This window comes from Enoplosus armatus, chromosome 5 (assembly GCF_043641665.1).
Source record: "Enoplosus armatus isolate fEnoArm2 chromosome 5, fEnoArm2.hap1, whole genome shotgun sequence".
In the NCBI taxonomy this organism is placed as follows: domain Eukaryota; kingdom Metazoa; phylum Chordata; class Actinopteri; order Centrarchiformes; family Enoplosidae; genus Enoplosus; species Enoplosus armatus.
This window is the reverse complement of record NC_092184.1, coordinates 87,506-114,546: the sequence shown is the minus strand read 5'-3', so window position 1 is coordinate 114,546 and position 27,041 is coordinate 87,506. Positions and strand designations below refer to the sequence as shown.

The window sequence follows — 27,041 nt, the reverse complement described above, 5'->3', positions numbered from 1 at the left end:
TTACACAACTGTGGGGAGCAACAAACATGTCTAATCTTCACCTTCTTGCTGAAAAAAGTTGAAAAGTGTAGAGTTCCTTAAAAAGAATTTCAAGTCTAACAATGGTCATTGTTTTCTTCCTGTTTGGCATTTAAATGACTAATGGCAATTCATAAAAATGAACTCCATATAAAAGGGCTGGAAGGCGTCTAGCCCACAATGCTGTTTCTGCTCTGTGGATAGGACATACCGTCCATTGTTACAAGATCATTAGCAGAGCTCAAAGCTCATGAACTGCCAACAATTCAGTGCTGCTAAATGGCTTGACCTGAGTTGATGTACATTCATGGCCTTAGTGTTTCTCTCAGGAGTCGTTCACATGATTCAGTTCCTCAGTACTCAACAGAAATGTTGTCATTTGTTGACAAGCCTAAATTATTCGCTTGAGCAAATGTGATATGCATACTGTAAAGAGAAAATAATTCAATAATTCAAATAATTTTACACTATTGGGTACATTCCAGCATTTTTCCTCAAAATGAGTCTGGAGTATATCAATGGAAGAATTATACACTTTTACAGTGTTTAATTACAATCAATTAATAAATTCATTTTGAATTAATGAATTGAATTTGCATTGAACTGCACATTATAAAACTTGAAGTAAAAAGACAAATAAAAAATCATGAATTCAAAATTGACACTGAACACTGATATGAATTGAAAACGACATTTTAGGAAGCATTTAATGTTTTTGCATTGCTTCAATTTATGATAGCTGTCTTTCATTTAAAGATGTGTAAGCAGTGTGCCAATGTAATTCCAATGTAAATCCAATCCACAGAGCCACTGTACAGGCTCTGATCCTGCGACATATAACTGTGTGACTTGGGCCTCATCATTGTGGCGGCACACTTCTTACATGTCTTCACATTCTAGTTAAAAACTAGAAAGTGTCATTATACTGGTGGTACATGCTCTTTAGACATATTGACAAAGACATATTGTATGACTGTTATGTACGTGACATCATGTGATGTACAGTACATTTGATCAGTTCTACAGAATAATAACTTCATGTCCAAATAAAATAAAACCTGGAAAGTTAAGTACATTGCCAATATCTGTTTGTGTATGAGTTACTACATTGTTTACAGTTTTAAGTCGATATTCCCTGTGTCAGATGTGTGCTGCATCAAATGTGGAGATCTCATTTCATATGAAGTACAGAAGTACAAAGCATCTATATTTCTGACTACACTGCTCTGTGTTTTGGAAGACGTTTAGTGAGCATGGAAGTGCAAAGATCAAAGAGTAAATCAAAATGTGGAGTGATGTGATGAATAGGTAGTACATTTATAATGTTGGACTATTCATCACATCACCCATTGTTCACCAGAGAGAGACGAGAAGAGCAATTTTATCTTATTTACTTCTACGTAGTCCTAATGTTGCTTTAACCTTAAGGAAGAAGCTTGTACTGTGTCCTGTATGAAAGATCTGTGCTTGTATGGTGTGTCATGAAATCTAAACGGAGGAGCGGGTATGTGGTGATATTGTGGATTTGGAATCAAAAGTGATTAGGTGAGTGGGTGAAAGGCCATGGACCAAAAACAAAAGCCAGCCACGTTTACTGGCTGTTGTCCGAGTCTGCAATTGTTTCTTTTGAACATTTTACATTTTCCTTCCATTTAAGATAATTAAATCAATTTAGAGTACATACACTAGTGCAGTGTCTGCATCCAAACTTTGCTCATCACTACAATAGCAAATAGCACATTTAAGTATTTTTATCAGTGGGGACAGAGAGCACTCACAAAACTGAGACAAAATCCAGAAGGGGTTAATTTGAGGAGATTTTCTAAAGTGATAAAACAAACCCACTTTATTCACAAAGGGAGAAAAAAAGTTACTTTATCTAATTTGTCTAGAGTTTAAAATCATTCAGTTTTCTTTAAACCCTTGCATTGTAAACTTATAACACATTTTCTTTGTGTTCCTCTCCTAACACATTCTGTTCACACAGGCTACATCAGATTTTACTACGTCTTTACTCCATGCTAGTTTCACATCTACATATACAAATTAAAAGAGCAGTAGAAACGAATAACTGAAAACCTTTTTTTGTTTGTTTTCATTTTCTCCAACTTCAATCTTCAGGCATCCTATCAGAATGAGTCTTGACAGGTGATAATCCAATCATGTTTCAGGTGCTTCATCCTCCCAAACAGACATAGACAGACATATTCATGTGGAAATCACAACAATGAATTCTTTCACCTCCAGACATGATGCTATTGTTTACAGTATTAACACTGACATTTAGAAATGTGTTCCCCTTCACTCAAGGAGATAAGATCAACAAAGATATGATTTGCTCAAAGACCACAGGGACAATCTGAGATATGGCAATGTAGTCTGAGTGATATTTCTCATTTCCATAACATCTTGCAAAATTTTAATTTAGTTTAATGCACGAATTTTGGAAACCTGGCAGAATATTAGCAAAGTTTCTCCAGCATACTACATTATTTTCCAAAATGCTATTGACAATGTGCAGTTATGCTATATTTGAACCATTATCGAATCATGCCCCTCTCTAGAACGGCAGCCTTATCACCTTGCATTGTTTCAAGAGAATCCAGACTCATTCTGTTAACCTTTCGAAACTTCGTAAATTATCCTTTGCGCGATACCCGTGTTTGCTTATGATCTGTCAACCTGGTTTAATGTTCTGACAACATAGCTCATCACAACTGTTACCTGTGCCAACAGTGCTGTTAGTGTCTTCCAATCTATGTAGCACCACTGCTTTCATCTTGTCAATCAAACAAACTGCTCCAAACACTGCAGCATTCAAGTCAACTGATCCTAACATGCTTTCTAAGAAAACAGTCCTTTAAATGTGATTAACTGGTAACACGGAGAAGTGTTGACATTTGGGCAGCCATAACTTTAATGACCACATTATTCTGACATGTAAGAATTTCAGTTACATAACCCCTGATGTTTAAAAAAAGCTAAATATTACAATCTGATTAACAAAACATGGTAAAAAAAGCTCTACATGGTTTAGTGTATATAAAGGGGTATGTGCATACTTTGGATTTGAAATTCCCAGCCTGAGGGACCCCAATCAGAAACATACAGTCTGTTACTGTACAAGACTGGAAAAGTAACAAAGGTTCATATGGCAAGATCATTATTAATCTAGTATTCCTCTCAGTGGATTAAAGGATGCTTTTAACAAATACTGGTAAGTACGAATGCATTTTACTTTTAAAATCAAAAACAAAGTGTTGTAATACAGAGACAATACATTTATAAACAGTTAGCCCAGTACTGGGAACAGTCCAGTTCCCCCCAGGATGGGGGGTCTCAACGCATTGCTGAGCCTTACATTGGCTGGTTTGGATTAGGGTGGGGTGAGCAGGTGGGGACAGGAGGAGCTGCAAGGCCACCACCCATGGGTCATGCTGTCGTCACCATGGTAACCCTGATATGGTGCACCACGGGAGGATCTGAAATCAGAAGAGAGTCCGGATGATTAGGATTTTCGTCCCAAAATAAAAAAGTAATTGTCTGTGCCTTACTTAGCAGCTTTTGAAAAGTTCTGTCTGACAGTACTACAGAAAGCACAGTGATCAAGTGTTTGGAAAAGGACATTTTTATTTTTAGCTTTGTTGAGAGCAAGAAAGCAGATAGGTAGAGGAAGATAGCCAGTATGTACATTTAATTCAGACACAGATTAAGTCAGATACAGGGCTCATACTTGCTTGTTGAATTGAATTGTAAATATTGAAATAAAAATGTGTACTTGGCGTGCTTTTCTAAAGGTCATGTGCGCCTAAGAGTCACATTTGAAATGTTATGATGTGCCAATCTTATTATGTTGCAGCCTCAGACACATAAGAATTCCAGTTACATAACCCCTGATGTTTAAAAAAAACCCCAAAACCTAAATATTACAATATGATTAACAAAACAAAGTAACAAAGGTTAATAAGGTCATTATTAATCTAGTGTTCCTCTCAGTGGATTAAAGGATGCTGTTAACAAATACAAAGGACAAATGCATTTTACTTTTAAAAACAAAGTGTTATTATACAGGGATAATACATTGTTAGTTAGCCCACTCTAAAACTAGAGTGTCTTTGGTAGTATTGAAATGCTCTGCCTTTAACAACCTTAGAAAGCTTTAGAAGTAAAAATGGTTGTATCGCCTCACTCTGATGTGTGGAGAACACACAATATATATGTTGAAATAGATGTATAAACAATATAAACTCAACAGTGGCTGCAGCCAAACACACATATTAAAGCAAGTTTTTACACACCATAGTACACACACAAAGGATGGTACTTTGCTAGGCAATGTATTGGTCGTTGATGCTCTCATCTGGTAAGTGAGTTGCAATTATTGGCGAGTTTGTTGTTCTACCCACCTGTCTGAATGACATTCTGCGAGTATTAAGCACTTTGAAGTCCTCCTCAATCTGCTCTAGGTTCAACTTCTCTGCTCCTTCATTCTAAAAGAATAATATATCCAGTCCACTCAGCCCCTCTGTCCCACTGTGCTCCTCAAAACTTAAAAAAAACTGAATGAGCACCTTTCTGCTGTTACAAGATGTGACCGCACACACCTCCCTGAAGGTTAAAGTTCTTAAGTGAATGGGGAGAGCACCGCTGGAGGATCCACCTTGAGCATTTAGCCAGACCCAGCGTGTATCTGTTGGCCACCAACATCGCAGTTGTGTTTGATTTGGGTCACTTAGCGTACTGCTGCATTAAATGAGTGATTTATTAAAATGTAACCTTGTGATGGAGATCATCCTTGTTTAAACCAACAAACAGCATTCTGATGTGGGTTTTGTTACTTTCAAGATGTGTGAGGGCAGCTGTCAGGGATACTGAAGCCTCAGACATACTTTCTGCGTACATCGGCAGATGATGACATTTACCTCGCGGCACCCTTGCGGACGAAGAAAGCATGAAAAAAGCTTAACAGTGGCTGATACTCTGGAGGCGGAGTAGACTTCATAGCTGTCTCTTTGTTGAGGCGATCAAAGTGAGCATAAAGTCATTTACCTAACAAAGTCTCAGAACGTGTTAAGATAAATACTTTTGTTGCAAATCTTATCCACGAATTGTACGTCCAGTGTACAATTGGTGGGGCGACCTCATAGTCTCAAGCACTGACAGTATAGTTTTGTTCCTTTTTTCAGAAGGAACAAAACTGTTGGGTCTCTGTAATAATATTACAAAGAGTACGGTCTAGATCTGCTGTATTTGTAAAGTGTCATGAGATGACTTTTGTTGTGATTTGACGCTATATAAATAAAACTGAATTCAATTGAATTCAATAAAATGTATTAAGTCCATCTGGCAACTTTGCCTCACACATGACGGGGCCACTCCTGCTCTTGTAGCCTGTGATGGTCTGAATCACTCTCTCCAGTCTCTCCTGATGTCTCCGCTTTTCCTCCTTGATGCCAGCTTTCGGACTTGCTTCTAGTGATGCTGTAAGCTTTACTTTACCAAAAGGCAGCTTTTATGGCTCTGGATTAGGTCTCACCTCACCATTCATCTATGCTTTCTGGGTTGGGGAATGATTTTATTGTCTTTGTGATCACAACATCATCAACACATTTGCTGATGTATAATGTCACTGATGATGTATATTCCTCAAGATTGATGTGGCGTACCGGCCCTTTTTACTGAGCTGGGAGTAAGTAGGATTTTTTAAAATTTGCATCTGGGGGATTGTAAATTCAAAGTTTTTTTGAATCTTGAAACAGAAGCAACAAAAACGCTGGTGAACCCTGTGGGAATAGAATATGGTTGACTTGAAAAACTCGACATCAGGTCTGCATGTCAAGTGCAATAGCTTGATCCAGGATGTTGTGGTGGAGCCAGTCTCTGATTTAGGAGTATTTCATGCGTTTTATTTCCTGCGACCGGACATTAGCCAGAAGTAGGTTGGGTCATGGTATTAGGTCCAAGCTGGGTTAGCTTAGCTCTTATCCTGGCTCTCTTCCTTCCAGGTTGCTGTGACAGTTGCAGCTGGTCAAGGAGGAGCTAGCACATTATATTCAGTTGGGTAGTTTAGTCCAGTGGGTCACAAAATAAATCTGGGGGGTCATGAGATGATCAATAAGGTAGGAAAAAAACCCAAAGCTCTGTTACATACATTTGGATTCACATTTTGGACCTTAAAAATGGTCTTAATAACCCATTTGAAGCCCACCTTGGAATGTCTGAGGAGTATCTTACCATGATGTTGTTGGCTCATTGCGTTGTTCATTCTCTTGAGTCTCCTGAGTGTTTGCTCTTCTAGGCTGACCATCTTCCTCTGGACACAGACAGAAAAAACATATGTTATAACATATGTTATGTGTGTATTGCCAAAAAATAAGTCACGTTTATTTAGATTTGTCAAAGATATTCACAATAGCAGGTACTCAAAAAGAGGTATTGGATACAGAGGGTGGTGGGTGGAGGTGGATGGAGCTTTGGGTCATCATAACAGTAGACCATACAGTCTGGTTTTATTATTTTAATTATTTCATTATATAGTAGTGTTTTATGATCAATGTCATTTGACACCGTTGGAATGCATGTCTTTATCTAAATACATTTTGTAAATAGAAGAGCAGGTACAATATGACACAAAAGGTATTTCCTACACTAGGCACAACTTTATAAGTGAGAGTCCTAATATCTGCCCAAATCTCAAAACCTTCAGAAGACCAAGTCAGACGAATCAAGTAGATATCTTCCAAATTCTTTTTAGGCAAGATTTGTCAACTATAAAAGCACTTTCAGAATTTCTCTGAAAGTGCTTTTAAATCGTAAAGTACCACGTCCCACTTCCTTTACAACGCACTGATACAGGTTCTGACAATCTCAATCCTCAATTGCATGTTGTTGTATATCATGCTAAATGTGCATTAATGTTTTTGCTAGTGCAACATAGGAGGTCTGCAGTTCTTGATAGCCATGGGAGCCAGTCTTTCATGAAGCTTGAAACATAAATTAGCAGTTGGGATACCACCTCAAGCAGGCATGCCGGCTGTCTGTTGTTAGATGGTCCGCTTAGAACTGCTAACATATTTGAAATGTATGTTGTCTTACCTGGGTTACTCACCTGTTTCCTCTTCCTCAAGCAAAAGAGTTCACTGTAGGACTCAAAGCAATTTATACTTCCTGCTTGTTCCATGTTTGAGCATTATTTGTTTTCTATAATATGTGTTTTCTAGAGGCCACATATTACATAGATATGTTGTTGCTTATTGTTTTAAGAAGTAAATTTTATAATGTGTAAATATTACTTTCAATAGAATATTAATGTGAATTGAATATCAATGTGAACTTCCTCACTATGGTTTAGTCCACCCTAATTCAGTCGGAGGGAGAGTATATACGGGGTGGTTGGGTCAGGTGTTGGGTTGCCGTTATTCTTTTGTCCCTCTGCTGCACATTGTGTTTCAATAAATGCCCACACAAAGTGAAAAAGCTGAACTGATCTCTGCCTGAAACTCAACCACATTTAAAGGCCAACATGATATGGGGTATGTATTTCTAAAAATAGTTTTAGTAGCCTCAATAAGTTGCAACTGCTTTTAAAGGTGACATATTTGACCCCTTTTTAACAAGTTCATACTGTTCCCTTAACAAAATGTCTGTGACATGCTTGGGTTTAAGTACCACAAGTATCAATCATGACAGCACCCTGTTGACCCTGCCTGCAGTTTAAGTGTTAGTTGTTGTAAATGCAAATAAGCCACCTCTCTCCACGCCCTCTCTCCCAGAGGGTGTGCCCATGCGGCTAGGGCTCTGTGCTACCATGGTAACCACTGATTGGCTGCTAGTGAAAACACAGTCAGGTGCTAAGCAAGAAAAGTCTCCCACACAAGTTGAAGCATTAAGGATACACCAGGACGTTTCCCAATGGACTTTATATCACTTCGCCATGTCTTTTTCTTTTTGAATGTGGGTATGTTGGCTAAAGTCATGCTAACTGAGGTGGCCAAGTTTGTGTAGAGGACAAACTACTGCAAGTGAAGGACAGTGTTTTATGAGGTTTCAGTGTCACGACCAGACATTGAAATTAATTGAGTAATGTTATACGTTATTAAGCTATTTCTTTGGCAACAGTCACCAATGTTGTCACGACAACAACACCTGCCACTTGGCTGAACAGTGGGAGTAGAAATGTCTGCAAACTCCTCAAAACTTGCCGTCACATATGTATACCACAATTATTAAAATTACATTAACATTATGAACTTAACATTTACAAACTGCTCATCGTCTGGTACATGTAATTTAATATTATTGAGTTATAGCTTTTGATGACCTATGTCCTAAATAGAAATGAAACATTCAAATAAACTACACCTGTAATGTTTCCACCTTTCCTGGCACAGGTGTATTTGTGAGAATTGTGAAACAATGCCTACAGAGCCAGAGAATGTCCATAAAAAGACCACCGGTAGTATGCGTGCTCTGTGAATGAAATTGTAGTATTACAGTCATTATATTTCATTCCATGTCACTTACACTTTCAAATATACTAGGTTGCAAGAAAACTACAGCAGCTTCAGAATGAACAATTTTGCATGGTGGACCACCCTGGCCCTGAACCTGTGTGTTTGAATGTGTCCTCATAATAGAATGCATTCAATATCTATAGAGCCATTCTTTTGTGTTAATACATAAAGGACTTTTTAACCACTTTTCGTATCTCCCAACCTTAGTGTATAACTTAAGATTGCTTTCTACAAGCCAAGAACAATGCAAGGCAGGGGTGGACAATACGCTAACTGTAATCTGAGCTAAGATAACGTTAACTAGCCATGGATCTGGTGCTGGTTGCTTCATAATGTTAGTTGATGAAGTAACTTGTGGAGCCAATGGTCTAGTCAAAATATAGGAACATATAGTAAGTAACGTTATTGTAAATATGATTGTAAATCAAAGTAAATCAGTGTGGTGTATGTCACTTCACTGTTTTGGCTCGCTCGCGCCTACAGAGTGCGGCCATGAGCAACAGGATGCTGACTGCCGTTCACTTAATGGCCACTGGTGTCATTAAAACATTTAAAATAAGATTTCTGTGCCCTTTGGATTTCATAATTTTCATGACGAAATTATCAGAATACATCAATCTTACTTCCCTGATAGATAAAAAAAAAAGCAACTTTATCACAGATACAGAATTTGCTAAATAAAGAACGCAAGACTCCAATCAGCAAAAGTACTGTCAAAAGAAGGCTGTCTTGTGGTCTCAGAGGACAAGCAGCAGTTTCTAAACCACTTCTCATAAAGGGAAACAAGGCCAAAGGCTTGGGGTGGGCTAAGAAATACCAGCATTTTACTGTGGATGACACATTTACTGATGAATCCAAGTTTGAGATCAAACTTCAAACAGTTGAACAGTGAAACATGGTGTGGGAATATTCAAGTCTGGGGGTGTTTTGCCTACTGGAGTTGGACACCTGCACTGAATCAACTACACCCTGACCAAGGAGAAATACCACTCCATTCTTCAGAAACATGCTATACCTTCTGGTTTGCATATTTGTGGAGAGGGATTCATACTACAGCAGGACAATGACCCTAAACACGCCTCAGAGCTTTGCAAGAACTACTTGAAGACCAAAGAAGACCAAGGAGTCGTGACTGTCATGGACTTTCCTCCACAGTCACCTGACCTCAACCCCAATGAACTATTTATGGGGGCACTTGAAGATTCAGAAAGCCAAGCATTCTGTGACATCACAAGAAGCCCTTTGGAACATTGTCAAATCATGCTGGGATAACATAGGTCATCAGGTTTTGCACAAACTTGTGGAGTCCATGCCACCTGGAGTGCATGCTGTCATTAAAGCAAAAGCGGGACATACCAAATACTAAGATTTTATGTAGTATTTTCTGATCTGTAGTCAGGCGGCATGGTAGTGCATTTACCATTTAGGTCAACTGATGTTGACAGGGGTGTCTGTCTTGCCTCCTTTTTCCTCAAATCAACGATCAGCTCTTTGGTTTTGACATTGGGTGGTAGGTTGTTCTCTGCACACCACTCTGCAAGATTGTTGATTTCCTCCCGATATGAATACTCATGATGATTGTAGTTTCGTCTGCAACTCAAGCCCAGTGCTCAGTTTCATGGGGGAGATTGTGTTGGATGCTGAGTTGAAATCAACAAACAGCATTCTGATGTAGGTGTTACCATGAGTGGAGAGCAGTGGAGATGGCACCCTCTGTGGATCGGTTGGTTCTGTATGCAAACTGGTGAGGTCCAGGCTAGTTGAGATGTTTTTGATGTTCTGGAGAATCAGTTTCTCAAAGCACTTCATAACAATGGGGGTGAGTGCCACAGGGTGATAGTCGTTCAGACAAGACACTGCAGACCTTTTTAGTTCACGTACGATGGTGGTTGTCTTGAAGCAGGTGGTCTCAAGGTCCGCTGCACTTAAATCCGATCCCTGCGCTTCCTGCTATTTCTGTCATAGATAATGCGTCCTTCCATAATGAATACGGTTTTCAGTAATAAAAGTGAAACATTTATTAATTAAAACAAAAATGTAGTTTTTCATCAACGAAAACTAACATCTTGCATCAAAAGAATCACGCATTTTCTGACATAGGCAGCGCACAAAAAACAGACTGGGTTGTTTCATTTAACAGTTTTTGGGCTTGTCCGCACAGCAGAGACCCACACTGAAAAAGTGAGTTTTTCATGTCACCTTTAAAATCTTTAAACAAGCTTTAAGCAGTTGTACTTATTTATTTTAGTTTCATTTTGTGAATTAAAATTGAAGTGTAGCTCAGTGGTTAGCTCTGTCTCCTATGTTTCTGGGTTTGAATCCTCTGACAGGCAGAATGTATGGATGACAAGTTACTAACTGTGACCTGCTGTCTGAGGGAACATTTGGACCCTGAAGCTAGACCAGTTAGGAACCACTGCTCTGTAACATTGTGACAAAACCAAAATGTTTTACATTGTGTGGGTGACATGCATTTCTTACCACAGGGGTTTCCCTCTACATCGTCGAGGAGATTGGCTGTGGAGTTGGCTGTGCCCAATCTAGAGAAGAGCTTAGTTAAGAACTCCAAAACTCCAGTCTTGCAAGTCAGATCAGTCTCATAATTCACAGACTCATAAAAAAAAAGGGCTGCTTCATGGCTGATGATGTACGCGAGCAGCAGAAACCTCAACAATATTTATAATAATAATGGCGATGTATGGAAGGGCTTCATGTAGATAATGTAAGACTTTGAACATGTAAAATGCATCCTCAGAGATGATGATTTTGCTTTCCTCCACATGTATATCACTTGTTCCACCAGCAGTAAAGAAACAAACAGCACTAAGACAAGACAATATGCATTTTATGCCTCTGGTTGTTGCACTCATGGAGGACAAGAATGTATAAAGTAAAAATGCTTTTATTGGGTGAATTAATACATTTCCTTTTTTTAATGGCATATGATCATGGTAAGTGAATAAGATGTTGCTACTTTATGACCTTACAACAAAAAAGTAATGTTAGCCAGATAATCTGACCAAGATAAAGCAAAGGATACGAATGGTGCTTCAGGAGCATCCTCCTTTTTGACCTTCTCCTCTTTGTCTTTTCTGAGAACGTTCTGGCAATTTCAAACAGCTTCTTTCTCGTTGCTGAAGGGGAGAAAACCATCCTTGGTCATTAACTACTAGACAATGACCTGACCAATAACAGTAGTCTTGTAAATCAGGAGACTTACATTTGCCCATGTGTTTGAGCTTGTCTCTGAATAGGGCATCATCTGAGACGGCCTCCATTGAAGCTGCAGGGTACTGTTCTCCTGCACACAGACACAGCAACGCTGCCACACTGTATACTTGTGTACTTGCACAAATCAAACACATCAACAGTAGAAGCACAATTATTTATAGTCTATATATAATCCTTGACACAACCAACAAATATCACAGTCAATGCATAGATACACGCAGACCAGTATTCAGTAGATTGCAGTGTGCAAAGATGCAGTTGCATATAGCTTGGCAGAGGAAGCTTGATGAGTGATATCTACCTGTGGAATTCTCCATGCTAGATGAATGATTGGACTTTGATTTCTTTGATTCATACTTCAAGCGATCTAAAAACAGAGAGTAGATGTTATGACCACTGGTGTAAGGAACCAAGAAATGATGAGCTCTTGTATAATGGTATAATGCCCAAGTTTAAAGCTTTGCATTGTTGCACCAGAACAGCCAAGGCAAGCATTTTGCTTATCACCAGTCTTGTCTTATCTAGGTTGGCTCAGCAAAGCCTGAATTTCAGAAGCACTAAAAGGTAGTATTTCCACTGCTGATACAAACATGTCACTGTATCAAACTGTCTTTCCTCAAAAATGACCTGCCTTGCTAGTGCAATGTAAAATCAGATACTGGTTAAATATTTTGTTTGTTATGATGAGCATATTGTTCAACTTCTCAAAGACTCTAAAGATTGGAATTTGCAGACAAATAAAAAACTTGGAATTGCCTCCTGAGCTCTGAGCTGAAAGTTACACATTGATTTTCTGAGGACGTCAAAGTCCTACTTTCGTCTCAGAATGGAGTTTTTAATCTCAGAAATATGAAATTCTTCATATTTTTCTAATATTCTATTTATGTTTCTGAGATTAAAGTGAATAATATGATTAAAAACGTAGAAGTCCATCCATTATAAAACACCTTGAAAAACCTTGAGTGTGGTTCATGAACAACTGGACCTCTAAATATACCTACTAAACAATGGAAAAAGTGCCTTGATCATAAGGTGAGGGATGTAAGACTAGGACAAATGGAGACATATGGAATTAATTTTGTCCAAGTAAAGAAAAGCAAGAAATGTATGACAACAAAACAAACTTAGGAAGTGCAATCCAAAACTATCAACACTGTTATTGGAATCACGGTTCAAGCATGGGATTAAATATTCAATCTGTAATCAAATGTTCAAATTCAAACTTCACAGTGTATCAATACAACAGCCTGTACCAGCCAGGGGTGTTCCTAAAATGCGGGGTCTGTCTAATCACATGGCTCCTGCCAATTTTAATTCTCAGGGCCCTTGTTCATTCATAACACAAAGGCCAATTTCACAAAACAAAAGCATGAACCGAAAGGCAAGCAATGAAGCCACACCTGGACTGGGATTTTGGAAAACCAGTTTCTTTGCTTTCCACATTTTAGCTCTAACATTTTCTAGTGTTGGTAGCTTTGGGTTGCTGATATTGCTGTATGGTTTGTAATCACACATTTAAGTTTCATTACTTAGATAAAAGTAATTCCAAAGAGACAAGCATAGGACTTGAGCATCAAGGCAAATTATGGCAAATATGGTACAAAAAACAAAGGCTTTTAAAAAAGGTGCCCTGTGGAGTTTTCTTGTAAACAAACAAAAGTTATGTTTACATTCCGTGTTACTCACCAAGAACGCATTGTGTGTATCCTTGAGCTTTAACAAATGTGTTGAGTACATTTCCAAATAAATAATAATAGGAGTGTGCATGCACATCCAAACCAAAGAGGGCAGGTGCTGAGCCGAAATTGAGAGAATCACAAAATAAACAACTAAACAGCTCATACACTGTCGGGCTTCAATGTCCACTTTGGACCAAGGTGACGTTTCGAGCACAACTGCTCTTCATCAGACAAAAGTGTCAATGCACAACACCACCTTAAATATACACGATACAGTCACATGATACAATCACCTGGTGTCGTGCATTGTCACTTTAAAACATCACCTTGGTGCAAGGAATAAGTGAAAAGTGGAATAGTGTGAAATCATTAGCAGGAGTGTGTACCGCGTCACCGGTGGGCATACATGTACGTCCTTGTGCACATGTAAGGACCCACTCATAGAAAAACAACATAGCGCTACTAGGAATTCAAAAACTCCACAGGGAACCTTTAAAGACAACAACCCTAAAAAGGACTGGTCAGTATCCTATATAAGATAACTGTAAAGTATCTCACAAGCCAGTATTATTTCCAGTGACTGTGTACAATACCATACGACCAAAAACAGTACAGCTATTGACACTGACCTCATGCTAACATTATGAGCAGAATTTCTCTATGTATAATAATTTGATTATACACAGTCATACCTCTCTCTAAAGCAATGAGGAACTCCCGGTTGCGCTGCAGCTCTCTCATAAACTCCTCGTTCTGCAGGAACAAAGCGATGCTCTCGTCTTCCAGATACTGCTTCAGTTTCTTGTCTTGCTCTACAGCTCCTGTTGTCAAACCTGGACCTCCAGTGGTCCCTGTAGCTCCAGACAGAGACCCAGACTGGGCTGTCCATTGGGTTATTGAAGAAACTGAGTGGGAGGATGACGATGAAGGCTTGGATAGACTGCTCTGAGAGCTCTTCTGAAGTAAAGACAGGAGAGGTCATTGCTTATAACGTTAATTCATGTGGTTAGAATAGAGATCACTTGAAGACGTCATTCAATATATTGTCTTGCAGCCATACTGAAGGTTTTCAGAGCCAGCAGTTTAAAACAGCTGCTTGTGCTACTACTACTACCAGCTTCACATCTACTTCAACTAACTGGGTGATACTCATTTTTAAACTATTACCTTTAGTACCTCTGTGTTACAGTGCCTCCCACTGTTACTGCTAGTAACAGGACTACTCGTGAGTGTGTTTTATACATTTTAATGTGTTTTCAACCATTCCAGGCATTCATTGTTTTCCTTTTTTCTGATTTCTGATTTCAACTTGCTTGAGTTGTGTAAGCACTTATAGTGAATATGTTACATGCATTCATTTTTGTCAAAGGCACATTTTTTTTAATGCAGTTCAGACTGCACTCAAACTGCGTTGCAATAATGGAACACTAATAAATATGATGTTCACTACAATGGACGACACTACTAGAATAGAATAGATCTTTATTGTCATTGTGCAAAAATGAAAAACTTGTTCCAAAATAACAATAAAGATCTATTCTATTCTAGTTGTGTAGTTGTCTAAAGCATCTTTCAAGAATCTAACTGATTTCCGTAATGTATGGAAGTGAATGGAAACCAATGGCTGACTGGAGCGAACAAAAAAAAACAAACAAAACATTCAAAAAAAGGTATCTGTATAGCATGAACTCAAAAATGCTCAGCAAAAATGTGAATACATTAATAGTAAGGAAGGCGCAAAAACACTGATATGGTCCTTTAATAATAATCCTTTAACCACCCAGAACCCCCCCTAGCAACAACCTGTCACAGCAACTGCCTAGAGACACCAGTTGTTCCTTAGCAGTCACCAAGTCATACCCTAGTAACCACTAGTAATTACTTCACAACCCCAACACTTCTATCGATACCTCCGCTATAGCAAACTTATTCAGGTATCAATGGGCCTTATGGATGAAGAAAGATTCTATGCAGTAGAGAGAGTTCACAGCAGTCATGAAGTCTCTTCTGAAGAGACACAGAGCAAGGTTTTATACCATTACAGTCAGGTTAGACTAAAACAATAGGTTGTGGGCTATGCTAATCAAGAGGCCTGAGTGACAAAAAAAAAGGTTAATAGAACTCAGGAAATCCCAGACGGGCTATTTAACAATGCAATCTGATTCAATCTGCCGGGGGCCCATTTGGCTAATCCCTTCAACGCCTATGACAATGTAATATCTCTGTCTGTGTTGGGGGGGTGTTTGGTAAATTTAATTCAATTTCAAGAAAGCTTCTCAAAATCTGTCCTCCTGGATGAGTAGCTCAAAGCGTTTACACACAGTGATCTGTATGGAATTGGAAATAGCTATCTTTGTACCAAGACCCTGATGATAAACCAGTGAATGAAAGGTTACTTCAAGGCTGCGTTCTTTCTCCCCTACTCTTCTCCCTCTACACCAACAGCTGCACCTCCAGTCACCAGTCTGTCAAGCTCCTGAAGTTCGCGGACGACACCACCCTCATCGGACTCATCTCTGGAGAGGATGAGTCTGCCTACAGGTGGGAGATTGACCACCTGGTGACCTGGTGCAACAGCAACAACCTGGAGCTTAACGCTTCAAAGACAGTGGAGATGGTTGTTGACTTTAGGAAGAGTGCAGCCCCACCCGCCCCCATCACTCTGTGTGACTCTCCAGTGGACACTGTGGAGTCCTTCCGTTTCCTGGGCTCCATCATCAGCCAGGACCTCCGGTGGGAGCTGAACATCAGCTCCCTCATCAAGAAAGCCCAACAGAGGATGTACTTCCTGAGGCAGCTGAGGAAGTTTAACCTGCCACAAAAAATGCTGGTTCACTTCTACACTGCCATCATAGAGTCCATCCTCACCTCCTCCATCACCGTGTGGTACGCTGCTGCCTCCACCAAGGACAGACGCAGACTGCAGCGTATCATCCGCTCTGCAGAGAGGGTGATCGGCTGCAACCTTCCATCTCTTCAGGACCTGTACTCCTCCAGGACCCTGAGGAGAGCAGGGAAGATCGCTGCCGACCCCTCCCACCCCGGACACCATCTGTTCGACCCCCTCCCCTCTGGCAGGAGGCTGCGGTCCATCAGGACCAAAACCTCCCGCCACAAAAACAGTTTCTTCCCCTCTGCAGTCAACCTGACAAACTCTCACTGACCCCCCCCCCAGAACACAAACACAAGCTATACGTTATATTAACGTACATCACCCCTGTCCCCACTGCGTTACATTAACGCACCCACCCCCTACTGGACACTTTATCTGGACACTTTACTTTATTCTGGTCACTGCACTGTTGTTATTTATCTTATCTTATTTTTACTTTTATTCTTATTCTTATTTTAGCTTTATATTCTACTTATTTGTTATCAAAACAATAGCACCTTCAGACCACAGCAAATTCCTTGTAATGTATGTTACTTGGCAATAAACAGTTTCTGATTCTGATTCTGATTCTTCTTCCACAGCCTCATGCAAGAACCACTTGTACAAACAGATTTGTTCTTAAGTGGCTTGTACAAGTGATTTAGGAGAACTTGCTGCATTCACCAATTTTCTCGTATTTTGAATTTACTCTTAGGCACAAACACAATTTACAAGGGGGCCAGTCATGTGTAACTAGTCTGCTGTTATCCAAAGTTGTTCACTAACGGATGTATATTTCATAACTTTAAAGCAATTTTGATTTTGAAAATCCTATATAAATTGCACTTTATAATTATGTTGACATTATCCTGTTTGAATTCTCGAATTCTAAATTTAATAATATAGTCTAACAATATCATCATTGATTTAATTGGCTTGATTGATATTGCTATTGTATAACACTACAATATCAATATCAACATCTCAGACTGCAAAACGAATTAAATTATATTTATTATTATATTATTTGGAGGTTAATTTGTCTCTGTATAATAAGGTCAATGGAAAGTGTAACCAGGCGAGTCATGGCTGACTGAAAGTGTAGATAAGAATACAAAAATGTTCTTGCATGAGGCCCAGTGTTTTATACAAAATATCTGAAATTTTACCAGCCAGTTCTCCAGTAGACCTCAGTAGAGGCACCAGATGCAGCTGATGGATAAACACTGCGCCACAAAGAAAATGAAGGGCATTCTCGAATCCGGCTAGGTCTTAGAGGTGCAAGTCAATCGGCAAACTGACAGCCAGGCTACACAGCAGAAGATACTTCTCCCCACTCACAGAGTGCTAAGCGTTCAAAACATTGTCGGACTGGCCATCACCAGAACCAGGAGAAAATAAGGGAAGCAAAGTTTGGGTTATGGCTAGTTATTTACTAACGTTATGTCAGTGCCTTTTGTTGAAACATGTTCAACTATTCATAAAGGCAGCCTGGATGGAGCGCAGTGTTTCCCATTACACACACACTACTTCCTCATAATAACATAAATGATCTGCTGCACCCAAGGCATTTTGATGACACAACATCGTTTGAGATTAGGAACATTAACTAACATTAGAGTATCAACTGCAGTTATCCGCTAGGCCAAACACAACTTTATCATTATCAATGTAAGACAGCAAACAGCCACCCTATGTGCTATTACGCATGGCACAGTTCCTGGACATGGAACCCTTATTGTGTGGTGTGGACTAGAGCCCCATCACAGATATATTGGAATCAGTATATATGTCGTCCGATTTTCGCCGATATTACACTTTTTTTTACAGAACATTAATGCAGAAAAAGATCCTTGGGTTAATTCAGAAGTGGTGTCATCACATTGTTTACAATACTCTGAGATCCGGAGTCAAGTGCAGCCTTTACGGTAAGTTGCTGTAAAGTTAATAAACAATGACCCCATCATTTTCCCTTTTCATTGAACATTGTCCCCATATTTTACTCTCCTGTGAAAACCGTCATGTCACTCATACTCGTGCTACATCAGCTAGCTAGCTAACCACGTAGCTACTCTCATACCTTGTTAGGTGAGTGGAAGGTAATGTGTTAGCGTCTTAGTCCGTTCTGCCGTTACATTAATGAGTATCACGGTAACGTTACAAGTGGTTTTGTTCAGGACTCACAGTTTGATATGCCCTCCTAACCGAACAGTTCCAGTCGGTGCATTTACAACATTTAAAATGTAAGACTGTTTTTCCACCGGAGACGATGAAATATATCAGGGGCACTGTTCATCTGTTGACTCGGCAGCAGCGAACCATGACTTAATGACCGTTATACATTAACAGAGAAATATTGATAAAGATGACATATTTTGATCAGCAAGAAAAACACATTTCTGACTGGAGTTCAATCCATTAGCTTAATAGGCTAGAGGTGGTTTAGCAAAGAGGACATCAGATGTTTTGCCAGTGACTTCACTCATTATGTCAAGTTTTTTTAGATACCTAAATAGAAAGATAAATTTATCATTAGTGAGGATTAGGGTATTTAGAATAGAACATGTGATGCAAACTAGTTTGGTTCCAGCTCATATATAATTCAGCTAATGTCTCACACTTTTTTTACTTTTTTTATATGGCTGAGGGTGGAAAAAGCAAGGTGTGCCACTTAACAAGGGCTTGTGAAAAAGTCCTCTGTTCATTCAATTGTTCATTCATACCGTTATATAGGCTTGCCCTACACAACACATTATGACATTCTTTGCACTGATATTGCCTTTTTTATTACTATTTTTTGACGACGAGGTTTATAATAACGCTGTGCTGCCTCTGTTGGATTGGCAGTACACATTGCTTGCCCTACACAGTTGCCTTGTGTTATTTATTTTTATATTTATATAGGCAGCATTGTATGTATATTTGATCCTTTTTCTTAATTCAAGTCTAATATTGTTCTATTTGTGTTTTTATTTATAGTTATTAAAGTTTAGTGTTTCAGTGCACTTGTGTCCTTTTGACAATAAAGTTTATTGTTGAACCTACTTCCATTACATATCCTTGTCACAAGTGTTTGATAACCACATTTGAGGGATCATTGCAAAAAATATGTCTTTATATATATATATATACACACTATATTGCCAAAAGTATTCACTCACCCATCCAAATAATTGAAATCAGGTGTTCCAATCACTTCCATGGCCACAGGTGTATAAAATCATGCACCAAGGCATGCAGACTGTTTCTACAAACATTTGTGAAAGAATGGGTCGCTCTCAGGAGCTCAGTGAATTCCAGCGTGGTACTGTGATAGGATGCCACCTTTGCAACAAGTCCAGTCGTGAAATTTCCTCGCTCCTAAATATTCCACAGTCAACTATCAGTGGTATTATAACAAAGTGGAAGCGATTGGGAACGACAGCAACTCAGCCACGAAGTGGTAGGCCACGTAAAATGACGGAGCGGGGTCAGCGGATGCTGAGGCGCATAGTGCGCAGAGGTCGCAAACTTTCTGCAGAGTCAATCGCTACAGACCTCCAAACTTCATGTGGCCTTCAGATTAGCTCAAGAACAATGCGTAGAGAGCTTCATGGAATGGGTTTCCATGGCCGAGCAGCTGCATCCAAGCCATACATCACCAAGTGCAATGCAAAGCGTCGGATGCAGTGGTGTAAAGCACGCCGCCACTGGACTCTAGAGCAGTGGAGACGCGTTCTCTGGAGTGACGAATCGCACTTCACCATCTGGCGATCTGATGGACGAGTCTGGGTTTGGCGGTTGCCAGGAGAACGGTACTTGTCTGACTGCATTGTGCCAAGTGTAAAGTTTGGTGGAGGGGGGATTATGGTGTGGGGTTGTTTTTCAGGAACTGGGCTTGGCCCCTTAGTTCCAGTGAAAGGAACTCTGAATGCTTCAGCATACCAAGAGATTTTGAACAATTCCATGCTCCCAACTTTGTGGGAACAGTTTGGGGATGGCCCCTTCCTGTTCCAACATGACTGTGCACCAGTGCACAAAGCAAGGTCCATAAAGACATGGATGAGACAGTTTGGTGTGGATGAACTTGACAGGCCTGCACAGAGTCCTGATCTCAACCCGATAGAACACCTTTGGGATGAATTAATGCGGAGACTGAGAGCCAGGCCTTCTCGTCCAACATCAGTGTGTGACCTCACAAATGCGCTTCTGGAAGAATGGTCAAAAATTCCCATAAACACACTCCTAAACCGTGTGGAAAGCCTTCCCAGAAGAGTTGAAGCTGTTATAGCTGCAAAGGGTGGACCGACGTCATATTAAACCCTATGGATTAAGAATGGAATGTCACTTAAGTTCATATGCGAGTCAAGGCAGGTGAGCCAATACTTTTGGCAATATAGTGTATATATATATATATATATATATATATATATATATATATATATATATATATAAAGAATATCGGCCGATATATCATTATAGGATTTTTTTTACTCCCTAATATCGGTATTGGCCCCAAAAATCCAGTATTGGTTGGGCTCTAGTGTGGACATTAAAGAAGGGTTGACATGCTACAGTAAACAGTAAACGAAATGTTTAACTCATTATTATTCATGAATGGTTATGATAATTGACAAGTACGTACTTGGCATTAACAAATGAGAGATTAACCACCCATGTAGACCATTTTCTTGCACAAGGATTTCATGAAGGAACCAAACTAAAAAAAATTTGTGTAATGTAATGTATTTCTTAAACTGCTGTATTGTTTATTATACTAGTGATAGGTTATAGACCTATAGTATACTATGATATTAAATTATAATGAATATACTAACAATATATATATATAAATTTATACATATTATACTAACATTATACTTTTTATTCAATGTTATATTATACTAATACACTAATTTATACTAGTTACTCATCCAGGTTGAGGATAGTGTATCTGCAGTGGATAGATTTAGCCAGAGCCAGGATGCCAGTGCGCCAATATGTGCTCCTTCTAGCCAGCCTCCTCCTAAGAGCAACACGTTCCCCGAGTCCCACATCCCACAAGCATCCCACAATGCACCCATCACAGTAGGGTTTTGTGAGTGATCAGTGTTTTAAAAAGCCTTGTCAAGGTACATGCCTAGTGTCTAGATACTAGGGTATTCCACTTCCATAGTCCTCCACTGCTTTTCACATCATAATTGCACACAAGGAGAAGGAGCACACACATGCACAGTATAAATATGTATGTAATAAACAGTTTGTTAATAACCTCTTTTTCACTGTGCTCCTAAGTTTCTTTTTGAGTACACGCGCTCTTAAATGAAAAAAATTAGGAGCACATGTACTTGGGAAAAAAGTTAGCATAGAGCCCTGCCTATGCCTTTGAGGCATGATCCAGCCAAGGTGATAGGCAGCCCGATAAGTGACCTCTTGGTCTCTAAGAGTCTCTACAGTATCAGTGATTGATAAGGCAAGATATCAAAGTTTCTATATTTTGCAATCAAAGTCCTTACTGTACAGTAGGTCATTAACCATTGGCATGAGTCAATGGACCTGCCGGTTGGGCCTGACATTTGCAGTTTTGGCCAGCACTGTTGGCATGTCTGTTTATGAAGCACTTTGTCATGACCTAATGTTGCTCACTATACTGTATTTTATAATGCAAATTTGTATTTTCTGACTAGTTGCAAAATGAAAATTTGAGCAAATTTTGTGAGAAGTTTTGCTCAAATCAATTATTCTTATGTGCCACCCAATTACGTGTGTGGCCCTGCCATCACAAGATTCCTGGCTACGCTACTGCTTTACAACACTGCTGGTGTACACAGAGTTGATTGTCATTTTTGACGAAGGACTTAGAAACTAAATTCACCCATTTAACATCTGTATGCTGATATTTTTTTACCTTTATACTGTCAAACTGCTGTGGCAGGATCCGCAGAAAATCATCTGGGAGATTTCCAAGCAAAGGAGGGTTCCAGTTCTGGTAGCTTCTGACCTGCTGGTGACCTGGAGGTGGCTCAGCTTCAAATCTATGAGAACACATGGAGTAACAGGACACATCAGTACATTATCAACTTATTTCTAGTTTCTCAAATTACTATTAATTATTTACATTCTTTAAATTGCCACCTTACAAAATCACATGGGATGGCCAGGAAAACGAAACTATCCAGTCCAGTCACCACTTTCAGAATCAGAATCAGAATCAGAATCAGAAACTGTTTATTGCCAAGTAACATACATTACAAGGAATTTGCTATTGGATGGATTTGCATGACATTTGGCACAGATGTTCAAGGTGCCCAGAGGAAGAATCCTAATCGCAATATCTATTAAAAGGATTGGCTCAGAATTTGGTTCCTATTTGATGCAACCAATGAATTGATACCATGACTTTTCATCTAGGCCACCAGGTCAAAAGTTCACTTTATGACTACATACATGCAAAACAAATAACATTCCCATCAGTCTCAGATTTACTTTGTGTTTAGTGCTAATTATCAAAATGATACCATGCTGACATCCTAAACTAAGATCATAAACATGGTAACCATTACACCTGCCAGCATGTCAGCCTTTTAATTAGGCCATTAGACCACACAGTTCTGAGGACACCCTGAGAGGAACTATAAAAAAAAAAAAAGGTACTATAATTCTTTATATACTTTTTATATGTATGGTGGATATTAATTACTATTTCTTGTTTTTGCAAATTTGAGCACATTCACAGCCCATCCTGACTTACTCAAACGGCCTTTCCTTCCTTTTCCTCCCTATAGCGTGTTGTTATAAGAGTAGCGTGGCTCCTTTAAGGACTAGGGCAGTACGTAGCGAGTGTGTGGTTGAGAGACGGCGGCTGTGCTCAGAGCAGACAGGTGTTGGCGATCGGAGCAGACGGAAAAGTTAGCCGTGAAGTGAATGTCAAGTGGCAGTAAATGTACAGTGTAGGTTACAGTTTGCCCATGAATAAACACTGCAGCTCCTCAATACCCAAGAAGTTCCCTTCTTGCTTCCCAGCTGCTGGGTAAAAGTGAAGGGGGGTCAGCATGGACTTCGGCCCCCGGAGGAAATCAAAGTCTTCCTTGCTCTGTGCTGCACTGGGGAGTTCCCCCCCGAGAACTACATACATTCAAGAGCTTTTTTCCTGTTTGCAATAGCACCGCCAATAGGAACACTGAAGTGACATAATACTTCCCGAGTAAAATTTGCGCTGTATGACCCTCATTGGATATACAGTGGCTTGCAAAAGTATTCAGCCCCCTTGAACTTTTCCACATTTTGTCACGTTACGACCACAAACAGAAATATATTTTATTGGAATTTTATGTGAAAGACCAACACAAAGTGGCACACAATTGTGAAGTAGAAAGAAAATTATACATGATTAAAAAAAAAATTTACAAATAAAAAACTGAAAAGTACGGTGTGCAAAAGTATTCAGCCCCCCTGAGTCAATACTTTGTGGAACCGCCTTTTGCTGCAAGTACAGCTGCAAGTCTTTTGGGGTATGTCTCTACCAGCTTTGCACATCGAGAGACTGAAATTTTTGCCCATTCTTCCTTGCAAAACAGCTCAAGCTCAGTCAGATTAGATGGAGAGCGTTTGTGAACGGCAGTTTTCAGATCTTGCCACAGATTCTCGATTGGATTTAGGTCTGGACTTTGACTGGGCCATTCTAACACATGAATATGTTTTGTTTTAAACCATTCCATTGTAGCCCTGGCTTTATGTTTAGGGTCGTTGTCCTGCTGGAAGGTGAACCTCCGCCCCAGTCTCAAGTCTTTTGCAGACTCCAACAGGTTTTCTTCCAAGATTGCCCTGTATTTGGCTCCATCCATCTTCCCATCAACTCTGACCATCTTCCCTGTCCCTGCTGAAGAGAAGCACCCCCAGAGCATGATGCTGCCACCACCATGTTTGACAGTGGGGATGGTGTGTTTAGAGTGATGTGCAGTGTTAGTTTTCCGCCACACATAGCGTTTTGCATTTAGGCCAAAAGGTTCAATTTTGGTCTCATCTGACCAGAGCACCTTCTTCCACATGTTTGCTGTGTCTCCCATATGGCTTCTGGCAAACTGCAAACGGGACTTCTTATGGTTTTCTTTTAACAGTGGCTTTCTTCTTGCCACTCTTCCATAAAGGCCAGATTTGTGCAGCGCATGACTAATAGTTGTCCTGTGGACAGATTCCCCCACCTGAGCTGTGGATCTCTGCAGTTCGTCGAGAGTCACCATGGGCCTCTTGGCTGCATCTCTGATCAGTGCTCTCCTTGTTCGGCCTGTAAGTTTAGGTGGACGGCCGTGTCTTGGTAGGTTTGCAGTTGTGCCATACAATTTCCATTTCCGGATGATGGATTGAACAGCGCTCCGTGAGATGTTCAAAGCTTGGGAAATCTTTTTATAGCCTAACCCTGCTTTAAACTTCTCCACAACTTTATCCCTGACCTGTCTGGTGTGTTCCTTGGACATCATGATGCTGTTTGCTCCCCAATATTCTCTTAACAAACCTCTGAGGCCGTCACAGAACAGCTGTATTTGTACTCAGATTAGATTACACACAGGTGGACTCTATTTAGTCATTAGGTCAACATTCGATCATTCAGCAATCATCAGGCAACTTCTAAAGGCAATTGGTTACACTCAGAGAAAAGGGGGCTGAATACTTTTGCACACCGTACTTTTCAGTTTTTTATTTGTAAATTTTTTTTTTAAATCATATATAATTTTCTTTCTACTTCACAATTGTGTGCCACTTTGTGTTGGTCTTTCACATAAAATTCCAATAAAATATATTTAGATTTGTGGTCGTAACGTGACAAAATGTGGAAAAGTTCAAGGGGGCTGAATACTTTTGCAAGCCACTGTACACTCAGTAAAGCCTGGACTTCACTGTCGGTCCATTAGTCTGTGTTTTGATCAATTTTTTAAGGCTACTGTTATGAGCTGTTAGATGGGTGTTCAAAGATGGCGGTTGCCAATGCTGCATCGGTGCTTACATCTGGTCTAGGTCACTCAAGGTTTCTCTTGTGCTGGGGGAGTACCTACTCTGAAGTAGGAGCTAAAAAAGTCCCTCAAATCAGTGCTCTAACAACTATGATCATTCCCAGTTCTACACAATAAAAAGGGGCGGGGTCCTCCAACTGTTCAAAGAACTATGAAAAAGTTCCTCCAGTTCGAAAATGCCTATTGTGAGCATGTTGGCATGCTGGCATTTAGCTCAAACACCGCAATGCTTTGTACTTGTGATTTGTGAATTTATAGCACAACTGTTACAGGTAAGAATAACTTGTCTGCAAACATTTTGTCTACATTTACACGAACATCAATGCAATAAAATGCAATAAATTCAATATAAACAATTCAATAAATTCAAAACAACAGTGAACAGTCTGGCTATGTAGTTTTTCCACCCTCAATCCTGATCACTGGAGAGGCTCAACAAAGAATTATGTTCTTTTTTTTTTTATCTTTCAATTATTCTTTTGATGAATCAAGTAAAACACTACACCTTGAGGGAGGAGGGCAAAATTACCTTCTTCCACCAACAAACCTTCCATCCACTTAATAAAGTCAGAGGCACACAGACTCTGTTGAATTAAAAATCCAAATGGACAGAAAAAGTTGTCTCTTAAAGTGGCTCTTGATTTGATAATTGCATAATCAAGGTCTCAGCTCACAGTCCAGTCCCTCTTCCTTACCTTGGTGGGGGTGTTGGTGGGGATTCTGGGTATTTCCTGTCATAAATGTGCATATCATACGTTGGCGGGGAGTAGACTGGAGGCGGTTCCTCATCTGAACTGTCAGGTTCCAGTGTTCGCTCCAGAACCTGAAAAGAAACAGACAGTGCAACACAAGCTTTGTTTCATTAAATGTTTTAAAAGGTACTATGTGTAACAATATGCAACAATTTACATGTATTAAATTGCTTTTTCTTGTGTGAACTTCAGTGTAACTTCACTTAAAAATGAGACCCTCTCCGACTTTTTCGGTTGCCTATAGCAGCCTGACTGATTTCTATGTGACGGATTTGGGATGAGTTTTCCGAGGAAATCCAAAGGATGTGACATTATGCTCGCTCCCGAGTGCTTAACCTCTATTCAGCTCCATGTTCAGCTCGCTAGTCTGCTACCATCAACAAATGACCAGCACCCACTAAAACACAAAGTCCACATTGCTTGCTTGCTAACACGGATGAATTGCTAGCTAGGTAACATAGCAAAATACTGTCTTGAGTGGATAACGTCAGCTAATTCATCCTGACTCCCGAGGCTGATCTGGCTGATAAAGTTTGCAAATCATTTTATCAGCTAGCCATACCAATTTCTAGATATTAGAATTTAGATGTTTGGACAAAAGTCAATTAACATGACGTTAAAAAACGAACATTAGATTCCCCAGTGATGTGGGACCCTTTCCACTGACCTCAGGTGGGATGCTGTCATCTGAGTCTGAGCTGTCATCTGAGCCCTGTCCATCAATGCTCATCTGGAGCAGCTGGTCAATGGTGGCATCCACAGCTCCATTGTTGGAGCGCAGCACACACTCAATCACCTCATAATCCATAGAGGGGAACATGGTCTTAAAGTCCTCCATGGCCTGGTTGAACTCCAGGCGTCTGACCTGCCGGTTGGGCCTGCTGTTGTTGAGCTGCCCCTGCCCACTGCCATCCCCACCACCACTGTTTCTGGAGCCTCCATTGCTGCTGCTGCGCCTGAACAGGCTAGTCATCCTCAAGGCCTGGCTG

General features: G+C 39.9%; 1 protein-coding gene across 2 annotated transcripts; it reads right to left on the bottom strand.

Annotated features, from left to right (window-relative positions):
* Window positions 1-1,879: 1,879 nt before the first annotated feature.
* On the bottom strand, window positions 1,880-27,041 carry cuedc1b (CUE domain containing 1b). 2 transcript variants are annotated; one of them, XM_070905706.1, is made up of 10 exons: window positions 26,720-27,041; window positions 25,996-26,123; window positions 22,201-22,327; window positions 14,134-14,398; window positions 12,064-12,129; window positions 11,752-11,832; window positions 11,572-11,665; window positions 11,013-11,071; window positions 6,253-6,331; window positions 1,880-3,500 (listed from the first exon to the last, which is right to left on the bottom strand). In XM_070905706.1, coding segments are annotated over exons 1-10 (1,206 nt in total). In that variant the 5' UTR covers window positions 27,026-27,041; the 3' UTR covers window positions 1,880-3,499. The 2 variants fall into 2 exon arrangements, with proteins under 2 accessions (XP_070761807.1, XP_070761808.1); XM_070905707.1 differs by having other exon boundaries at window positions 14,134-14,395.

Coding starts and splice junctions, on each gene's coding strand:
- cuedc1b (XM_070905706.1), bottom strand. CDS start 27,025: ATGACTAGCCTGTTCAGGCGCAGCAGCAGCAATGGAGGCTCCAGAAAC. Junction 14,399..22,200: donor AGCAGTTTGACAGTATAAAG/GTAAAAAAATAT, acceptor TCTTTACTTCAG/AAGAGCTCTCAGAGCAGTCT. Junction 11,072..11,571: donor ATGCTCCTGAAGCACCATTC/GTATCCTTTGCT, acceptor GCTCTTCTCTAG/ATTGGGCACAGCCAACTCCA.